Source organism: Medicago sativa, chromosome 2 (assembly GCF_051527215.1).
Source record: "Medicago sativa cultivar Bolivia chromosome 2, Bolivia_mono, whole genome shotgun sequence".
Lineage (NCBI taxonomy): Eukaryota > Viridiplantae > Streptophyta > Magnoliopsida > Fabales > Fabaceae > Medicago > Medicago sativa.
Genome location: NC_140750.1, coordinates 27,256,652 through 27,267,331, shown reverse-complemented (window position 1 = coordinate 27,267,331; position 10,680 = coordinate 27,256,652). Strand labels below are relative to the sequence as shown.

The window sequence follows — 10,680 nt, the reverse complement described above, 5'->3', positions numbered from 1 at the left end:
AATTAATAAGATCTTATAATAAAAATAATATAGTTAATTTAAATTCTTTTCATTTTTTTAGCTCGATATTGAAGTAGAAATAACATCACGAGGAAAGTTTAAATTGTGAACCATTTTAATATGGGTATTGTTAACGAGTGCCCCGGGGCACTCTTTAAGCATACTAAAAGAAGAAATTATTTAATAAAAAAGTCAAATATTTCTATTTCCGATGCATTGATTACACATATTTTCAAAAAAAGTTTCTTTTTAAAGGCCTTAAAGAGTGCCCGGGGGCACTCGTTAACATTTTCCTTTTAATATTAGTCTATAATTAAGGTGATGATTCTCAATAGTGGTGATAAAGTTTGAGTTTAGTACTCCTGCCAATATCTGAAGTCCATCTGTAACGTCATATGCTTTTGACGCATATGACAATAAGAATTATTTGATTCTTAACTATTTCTTGTTAAATTTGATGAGTTTTCGTTCAATGCACTTGCTATACCTTTCCATAGGGGGTCTTATAAGTGGGTCCCGCTCTCGGAACCAAAACGATAGCAAACTCTACTACTCACTCAAGAGGCATCGGTAATTCCTCCGGGAACATATCTAGGAATCCTGAATGATATAATAAATATTTATCATTCAATAGTTTGATTAACAAGAATTACATTTATTTTGAAGTTATTAACAGTATATCAGTTGTCAAGTATTACACCATTAACGAAAACATAAGGCGCTGTTACAATATTCAATAATATTTTACTGCAACATAATGGTATTTCAAATTGAAGGTAGAAAATTAGCACGTCCCACAATTACTTGTAGTTTAAGTAATGTCTTTAAATGGGTGATACTGGCTTTTGAAGAATATTTCAATCTCAAGCAACATAATAGAAAATAAGAATTCGGTCATATCATTTCGGATCATCAAAACATGATCATCTGTTGTGTTTTCAGTTTACACTTACAAACCACTGCCTCATTTTGTTCATATAGTGAACTACATTCAAATTAGAATAACCTTTTACCCTTAGATTGAATAAAGTCCATAATTGGAACATACTTAGTTTGATATGGTTGCAAGTGTAGACCCTGCATTGGAGAAATATTCTGAAAGATCCACATGCAAGTCATCATACATGTTGACAAAAGGATGCCTCTGAAATTTAGATAAAATAAATACACTGTAAGAACTAGTATTTACTAATTAGTCTATTTTACAAGACATGTTCATATCGATAATAAGATGTATGCATACCAATAGGTTTCGAGTTGATGGTCTGTCCCTCGGATTTTTCTGTAAACTGACACAAAGAAGATTGATAGAAGATCAGAAGCCTCATCAAATCAACATAAAATTTATTACATAATAGCTGAATAAATTTGGTTAAACATAGATGAAGGTTCGTTCCTCGAAACTATATAAGATATCACAAATATTCTTGAGACTGAACAATTTAGATACTGAAGTATATAGTTAATGTTTACCATGCTGAGATAAATGAGCAAAATTCGGGAGAACATTCATCAGGTGGAGCACTAGGTGAAGGTTTTTCAACAATTGCTTCAATAAGCAGAAACAAATTTTCCCATTCTTCACTATTATCCGGTGGTGTATATGGAAACTTCCCAGTAGCACACTTGAGCAACATCAGTCCTAAGCTCCATATATCACTTTTGTAGTTGTAGCTATCGCTTGCTTTGATTCTTTCTGGCTGTAAAATGAGCACGATGGATATAAATTGTATTCAGGAATATGGTATCACATATAGTCCTGTCTGGATTAACTTCTTTGACTCTTTCGAATAACTTATGAAAACAACTTATAACATATATAAAAACAGTTTGACTATATTTTATCTTTTGTTATTGAAATAATTTATACATAAGCACTTATATGATAAACATGTATGCTATAAGTGCTTGATTAAGTTGTTTTTCCAGACAGGACCATAGTTGGGTAGAAGAAAATGATAAATAACTCGCAATATTTTACTCACAGACATATAGTTGTAAGTACCATTGAAAGTATTTGCTTGACCAGATGTAGATTCCATGATTGCACTTACAACAAAATCAGTAATTTTCACCTCCCCTCTATGATTTATCAGTATATTAGAAGGTTTCAAGTCCCTATGAATAATGTGTTTCTCATGGTGAAGATACATCAAACCCTTTAGTACCTACATTGTAGAACCAAGAAAACAAGAAAGAGACAATCCAGTTAGGTATTCAGAAAATGCGTTATAGGTTTAAAGCTGAACTACTTCAAATTGGTCCTTGAAATTGTAAGACTATCAATCTAGTCTCTCGCATTATTGATATTCCAAAACAACCTCTGAAGTTTAAAACTTCTAATCGAATCTGTCCATCCGTTGGTATCTTTAAGTACTAGAACTACATTAAGTTGATAATATAAGGGATAATATACAACCGCACAATTTTAAGGACCAACTTGACTATTTACTTGCTTATTGTTTGTTCCTTACCTGCTTACAAATAGCAGCAAGAAATGGTTCTGGAATTGTTTTAACTTTGTTGAGAAGATCCTCTAAGGACCCTCCATCCATGTACTCTAAGATGATTGATATGGTGCCATAATCATAGATTGATAGGTAACAAACAACAACATAAGGACATAGTGCTGAATAATTGATTTTTAGCTCTTTTGCTATCTGCGTGCATGTTGCCTCCTCCTCAAGACTTATTTGAATTTCCTGATTGTAAGAAATACATTGTAAGTAAAAAGAACGAATAAAGTGAAATTTGACACCAGAAATGACATTGACACTGACACTGACGCCAACACCGCTAATAATTTAAGAAAACTACATAATTCAGTGTAATCATATGTGTCGATGTTATGTCGGTGTCGGACACACAGGCCTAATCCGAGTAAGTTTACGTGCTTCATAGAATTTGAGTATATGCAAGGATTTATATAGTAGCAAGTATATATATACCTTCAATGCAAAAAACTGATTAGTCCATTTGTGTTGCACCAATTGGACTATCCCTCTATTTCCTTTTCCAATCACTTTGATTGTATTAATCTCTGCCAAACTTATCTCTTTGTCAATTGTCTTGAATGGTGGTTGCTGAAAATAGCACAAATATTAAACTCAAATACCAAATTTATCAGAATTCAACAATCTGCTCTTAAAGTTATAGTGACCAAGTCCTAGACTCAAACCTGCACAACATTATTGTACCAAAAACCACCATATGGCTGTATCTGTATGCTGCAACTGATGATAACTTTATAAAATATGAAATTTTTATGGCAAGCTTCTAATTAAGTTATTTAAATTCATTGAAAAGTTGAAAGAAAAAAATGCAGTCAGTCATATGAGCAATTGTGATTAAAATCTTATGCAGCTCGCAATATTAAGATTTTTTTTGATTAAATGGAAATGGAAAGAATCTCAGATCTATTTATTTATTATTAATTCATGAAAAATATTATCAAAAGCTAGAGAAAGTAGACTCAATGTGCAAAATCAATGTTGATCAAAAAAAAAAAAGCAAAATCAACCCCACTTCTCTCTCTCTGTACCTTTTCTGAATCCAAATATAATACTCAATATGTTTATCTTACTATAAGGATTTTACCAATATTCCATTTTTTTTATATAACAAACAGTCCTCTATTTTGGTTTTGAAACCTTATAAAAATGGTAACTTCAGAAAAATCAGGTAACCCCTTGTCACAGACAACCAAATCCAAAACAAAAAAAATAAATGAAAAAACCATGTTGGATATGTAATTCAAAAGAAACAAAATAAACAATTGCAAGATAAAAGTTGAGAGAGAGAGAGAGAGAGAGAGATATGTTACAGTTTCAACTTCACTCTGAGAAACAATTATAGATGAGTGTAAATTAACAAGCAAGTTCCCTTCTTTAAAAGTACCACTTTGAGTCCTACAAATAAATTTCAATTACTTAAAAAAACCAAACATACAAAAACAAACAATTAATTTACTCCTTAGTAATTTTAGATGAGTGTAAATTAGCAGCAAATATATAACACTCCTGTCAATTTCAAGTCGATTTCAATACTTAATACAAATGTTTCCAAAAAATAAAATAAATAAGCTAAAGCATTTCAAAATCCAGTTATTTTTCAATGGATGAATTCAGTAAATGTCTATATAAATATTCATAAATTCATTTTTAGTTCCTACAAACAAAATTGCACCTTTTAACCTCGTGATATTTTCTTTTAACATACTCAAAATGCTGACAGAAAATTTTAAAGAGACTAAAAAATGCAATATTTTTTTTTTATAGCTAAACAAGGATCAATTGCTTAATAACTATTTTTGAATTCTCAAACAAACCTTGCGTAACGTACTGAAGAAAGCCAAAAATATGCTATATTTCTTCTGTGCTTCTCTTCCCATTCCACAAACTCAGACAGAAATTTGACAGGAACTTTGTTAGCATCATAGGCATAAATGAATGACCAACTTGGATTTCTTGTTGTGGTCATGTCATGGGTACGCATTATCCTTTTAGAGACACGTGGCATAAGGTATTTACATTCATATAAAATATCTACTTGATTCCATTCATGCTCTAAATATGATCTTTCCACTTTGCACACTAAATCACACATAAGAACTTGTTCAGTTATTTTTTCAGTAGAAAATATGTAGTTGCATGAAGAAGTGAATTGCTTGGTGCCATTGATGAGAACACTTAACTTGAAATCCAACAACATATTGTCTTTACACACAGGAGGTTCTATTGCACAACACAAAGCTATCCTAGGGAATTTATTTTCAAACCAAAAACATAAGGATGATTTGTTGCTTTTATGTAGATACCAATTTCCTCTCCCTTCAAGAATCCCTTCGCTTATGAAATCAGCATCAATATTATCAAGAAATGAAGTGCTAAATACTTCTATGAAATTATTGGGGCATATGTTAAAAGAGGACATATCAAGGGATTCTGCGGTTTTTTCTTTACAAACAAGCATGGGTTTTGGAAACACTTCTGATCCCACTTTTTCTTTATCCTCAAACAATTGAAATCCTCTATAACCATAAGCCGTTATTATCTCAAGTTTAGGCAATGTACGAATACTATCTGGTAGCTGAGTTAGGCTCATGCATTCCCTCAAGAACAATTGCCGGAGGCCAACAAGATTTCTAATTGAAAATGGCAACTTATCTATGGAAGTCTGGTCTAAATAAACATCTCTTATATTCTCCATTACGCCCAATACTTCAGGGAAGTTCTTGAGACACGAGCAACCCCTCATATCTAGAGTCTCTAGAGATGGCAGATTGATGTTGGGCACCATAAGTTTTAGCTGATTGCATCTTTGAGCGCTCAACAACACGAGTTTATTGAGAAAACCAACCGACTTATGAATCGTGATTAAATTAGTGCAGTCGTCAAGACACAGTGACCCCAAATTTACTAGTCCTGATAAGCTAGGTAGCATAGTTAATAACTTGCATCCTTCAAAATCCAGAAAGCTCAAGGACTCAAACACCTACAAAAGTTTAAAACAATGAAATTATGAGATTTTTACTGGACACACACATTATAGTTTAAGACCAATCAAACGTGTTAAAAACATACATACCTTGAGCGATTTGAACGATATAAGGCAACTTTCATGTAGGCTAAGTATCATAAGCTCCTTAGGATTGAAATCACCTGGCAAAGATTGTGATGAATATCCACTCCAGTCTAAAACTCTCAAACTATTTGGTAGTTTTTGAGGACCTATAGAAAAGCGTGCACTTCTAATTATAAGAATTTTCAGTTTTTTCATCTTCTTGAAGGCTTCTCCACTCCAGTGCACTTCTTTGTCATTGTAAAAGTCGATGATTATGACTTCAACTGTATCAGTGCCCTTTCAATTCCAAATCATTATTTCATCAGAATGTAAAGTTTAGGAGTATCATCATCTACATATTTTTTTTCAAGAAATTACAAATTCTAAATAGTAATATCCTTTACTTATTAATATAAGTTTCATTAAACATTTGTAATTGAGAATGGATAAATAAGAATCTAGAAATTTAGTAGTTGTCAATCAGAAGAACGACATATCTGTTTTGAGGTTCGCACATACCGTATTTTCTTCCAAAACATGAATTATATCGTCATCAGACCATAATCTGCTGCGTTTTCCAGGCTCCAAAGTTGATTCCTGCCTCACGATTTCTCTGCCCATGTCTTGAACTAAGTCATGCATTCTTACACAACCATTGCCATCAATTTTTATGAGGGATTTGTCAGTCAGCACTTGAATGCCATTTTCAGCACTAAAACCATGTAGGTATAACATTTCTTTGGCATAGCTCATTTCATAAGAATTGTAGAAACAAGCAATGTCAAGAAAAATACCCTTGTCATCTTCATCCAAATCATCATAGCTAACTTTAAGAACTTCATGAATATCTTCATGAAGAATTCTTTCATATTTATCTAATGCAGATTTCCACACATCTAATCTTTTGCCAAACAAATGAGAACCTATCACCTCCAAAGCTAATGGAAGGCCACGAGCATAAGAAACTGCTCGGTTTGAAATATCACTGTAACATGGATCCATTTTTCTGTTTCTAAAGGCATGCCAACTAAACAATTCAAGAGATTTTTCATGATTTAACTGTTTAACCTCATATAAATTCAGAATCTCATGAATGGCCAACAAATGTTTGTCTCTTGTAGTGACTATGATCTTGCTGCCAAAGCCAAACCAATCATGTCCACCTGCAAGTACTTGTATCTGCTTCGCTTTGTCAACATCATCAAGAACCAAAAGTACCTTTTTTCTTTGGAGCCTTCTTTTTATGATTGAAATTCCTCTGTTAACATTACCCACTTTAATATCCTTCTCACAAAGTATTTCAGAAAGCAGTGTTTCTTGCAGTTGCACAAGACCATGATTAATTGCATTTTCTCTTATATCAGCTAGAAAACACACACCATCAAATTGATCAGAAATTTGGTTATTATACACAGCACGAGCCAATGTTGATTTTCCTACACCGCCAGTTCCATAAATGCCAACCATGTTGGCTCCCTCATCAGATCCGATCCCTAGAAGAGATGCTACTTCTAACACTGGAGACTCTAGCGCAATTGGGTTATCAGCAACATGTAAAGGAGTGCGATTGATCTTTTTAGTGACTTCCTCAACGATATTTCCAATAAATTTGTATTCTGATTGTGACCTACACATCACAGAAGTATGAATGATTTGAAACAGCAGCACTGAATCGATTCTTAGTCAAAATCAATTACAGGACAGGTAAAATACAATTAGATCTTTAGAATTTGCATCTTCTGTTACTTTGGTTGGTCACATAATGTGTCAACTTATCACAAATCTGTTATTTTGGTTTCACAATTTCACATATTCATCATTTTATTAAGTAAAGGTCTAAACTGGTCATTGAGAAAAAACACCAAGACCTATTTGGTTCCAAAGAAATAAAAAGTATCAATTTGGTTCTTAAAAGTCTCAAATATCAGTCAAATTAGTCCCTTATCAAGCATTACTCAGAAATCAATTTGTGAAGTACAAGTGAACTTATGAAAAACTGAACATAAAAGTATCTGAGATTGCCTATATACTTGCTATGTTCCCTTCATCTAAAATTGTATCTGAGATTTTTTTGAATTGTAAAATCATCTATATAAAAACAATTAGACAATTAAAAGAACCGTAATTAAAATAAATGCATAAAAGTATGGTATGAGATTATAAAATACTGTACCCATGTTGGAAATGCCAGCCAGAAACATTAGCAGCTTGACATAAAGCATCTCTCCATTTTTGCACCTTATCCTTATCATCACAAAACCTCTTTTCATGTTTTCTCAAAGCTTCACCATAAGCACCACTTTGGTGGCGAACTTGAGATGGATCGACATCATAAAAAACTGGCAAAAGCAAGCGTCCTTGTGTGTTGGAACACTCAAGGATCGCGACAAGTTCATTCAAACAAAAAGTAGAGGAAGCATAGTTGTTAGAGAAAACAACAATGAAAATCCTAGATTGTTGTATTGCTTGAAGAAGCGATGGTGTGATCTTTTCTCCTTTTTGAATTTCTTGTTCATCAATGAAAGTGTGAATACCTTTTTGATCAAGAGAATTGTAGAGGTTACCAGTGAAAGTGTTGCGGGTATCTATGCCTCTAAAACTGATGAAAACATCATAGGTGAAGCTAGAAGAGACAGACAGTGAAGGTTGTGTCATGATATGATGCAAGAATTGAGGAAAACTGATTTGTCTGAGTCTGAGTGTTGCTTTTGATGTTTCTTAATTTTGTGTTTGTTTGTATATCAGTACATTATATCATATTATATTTTACAGAAGAAAAAAGGTTGATAGTTGAATGAACTGATCATGTGTTGGTAGAAAATGCTGAGAAGGGAGTGAGGCATTGGCTTGGCATTTAGCAGCCAAGTCTTCTCTAAGGGTAGTGACAACCATATAGTCAGAAATGTACTCATATTGACTTGGAATTCTACACCCTTACATGTGGCTCAAATTTATCTAAAATAATCAATACATGCCAGCTCACAAAAAAAAAAAGGAAAAGTAAAAAAAATTCTGCAAGTTTTTTTTTTTTTTGGTCAAGTTTCTTTTTCTCTTGGCTTTATGATTTGTACAGATCAAAACAACCAGCGTCGCCAACCCACCGCGCTTCCGTTGCCAGCGATGTTTCCGGTGATGACGTCGTTCCCCGCCTCTTCCTATTCCATTTCCGATGCCGTCTTCTGCCTCTTCCATTTTCAGTGATGACAACGTCTTATAACTATTCCATTTCCGGCAACGACGCCGACGACTATCCTGTCCTCCCGTCCTAGATCTACCACTTCTTCTCCATTTCATTCCGGCCTCCCTCCTCGTCTCCTGCATCCTCCCAAAACACAAGCACATAACCAGCAACAAGATTTTCAATATCAAACCCAAAACAAAACAATCTTTTTTCATTTTTCTTCAACCCCATCTCAATCAAGAGGGAAGGAGTGAATGACTGATCGCCGCGGATCCAGCCACCCTACCGGAAAACGACCTCCTTAAATCTCAATCGGAGCTCCATAACTGTCATGGATGTCAAAAACAAAGACGGCAAAAGAGAACAAACACAAGTGACAGACGGTTGGCCGGAGAGAATATTTAGATGAAACTTAGTACAATACATTAAAATTACAACATACATTTTCAACCGAACGAAATATCTCACATACAGTCTCATAAAATGTCACAAAGTATATATATAAACTATGTCCGAGTACATACTACATGACAACTAATAATCTGGGGGAATGGGATGAGACATAAGGTCTCAGTGAGTTCAACCTATCCTAGGGTGATAGTGATCTAGGAGAATCTAGGATTGCTAACTGTCTGTTATCTGTCTAGGTTAATTGTTCTGGAATTTCATCATATTCAATTATTTATAAAAGTTAGCGTGTAACAAACAACTTATCTAGGTTGATTTTACGGAATACCCAGGGTGAGTAGTCCCGAAACATTCATCTGGCTATCAGGCTAAATTCCTATCTAAATTAGTAGTTTTCTAACATCACAGCTATACAACTATCCAAGGTGGATTCTAAACTAAAAGGAACTCACATTGATAGATAAATCTGGTCTCTTTAACAGCTTAAGCTTCAATTCTCCTATACCCAAAGTTCAATTCTTGTTCCTAAACACCAATCCAATCCAAGCCACACAGAATCAATGAATCACGCATGCATTCTCACTTGCTGCTGAATCTGACAAATTCAATTCATGGCCGAGAGATGAAGGAAATGGTAGAAATGTGAGATGCTTGCCTTAAATACATGCATGATGAAAAGACACAAATACCCTTCTTAAAATAATTCTCTCAACATGATCGCTTAGTAAACCAGGGTAGCACTTTGGTGCCATTAATAGCACCGTGCCATTAAATCTGGACCACACAAACACATTGTCATTGCATCTGGGCCACATAACACATCTATCTTGGTGCCATTAATGGCCTAGATTTAATGGCACGGTGTCATTAATGGCATCAAAGTGCTACCCAGTAAACCACCAATCTGGTTCTTGTCTTTGTATGTCATTCTCAAATTAGTTTCCGACTTTGTTAATTTTTCAAAACAGTTCTTATAATTGTCAAAAGTTTCTCAATTAGATCATTTTCTATATGTTTTGTCACATGACGAGAGACTTAATTGAAAAACTTTTGACAAAAACAATGACTATTTTGAAATATTAATAGAGTTGAGGACCAATTTGAGAGTGACTTAAAAAGATAGGGACCAATTTAGTTGTTTACTCATCAATTAACACTACACTACAGTTTTTTAAATTATTATACTTCCTTTTTACCTATATTACATTTAATCATTTACCATCCTATTCAATCTATTTCTCTCTTGCAGAGACTAGTCTGTCGAGCCTTGTGAGACCTAAATGAGCGGCAAACTCTCCCTGAGAATGGAGCCTTGTGGGACTCAAATGGGCAACAAACTCTCCCTAAGATTTTTAACGTTGTTACATGCCCAAGGCTGTATTCGAACACAGGACCTTGGTTATGTTAGAAGAGACCCCGTGTGATCTCGTCTAAACTCTCTAGGGTTATTTCTCCCTTTAATAAGTAGTTAATGGTAATTTGGACAAATAAATAATTAATGTTGTATTGAACATTAAAATCGACAATTA

The 10,680-nt window shown here is 33.9% G+C and overlaps 1 protein-coding gene across 3 annotated transcripts; it reads right to left on the bottom strand.

The window, feature by feature from the left end:
- Positions 1-873: 873 nt before the first annotated feature.
- LOC146945917 (TMV resistance protein N-like) lies at positions 874-9,783 on the bottom strand. 3 transcript variants are annotated; one of them, XM_085744191.1, is made up of 12 exons: positions 9,604-9,775; positions 7,736-9,069; positions 6,082-7,189; positions 5,587-5,859; positions 4,328-5,493; positions 3,824-3,908; positions 2,949-3,083; positions 2,475-2,702; positions 1,986-2,168; positions 1,474-1,700; positions 1,244-1,289; positions 874-1,144 (listed from the first exon to the last, which is right to left on the bottom strand). In XM_085744191.1, exons 2-12 carry the CDS (start codon positions 8,215-8,217, stop codon positions 1,049-1,051), a joined length of 4,029 nt encoding a protein of 1,342 aa, XP_085600317.1. In that variant the 5' UTR covers positions 8,218-9,069; positions 9,604-9,775; the 3' UTR covers positions 874-1,048. The 3 variants fall into 3 exon arrangements, 2 of the variants coding, with proteins under 2 accessions (XP_085600317.1, XP_085600318.1); XR_015026549.1 differs by having other exon boundaries at positions 2,006-2,168; positions 7,736-9,783; XM_085744192.1 differs by lacking the exons at positions 7,736-9,069; positions 9,604-9,775 and having other exon boundaries at positions 5,587-5,861; positions 6,085-6,222.
- Positions 9,784-10,680: the final 897 nt, after the last annotated feature.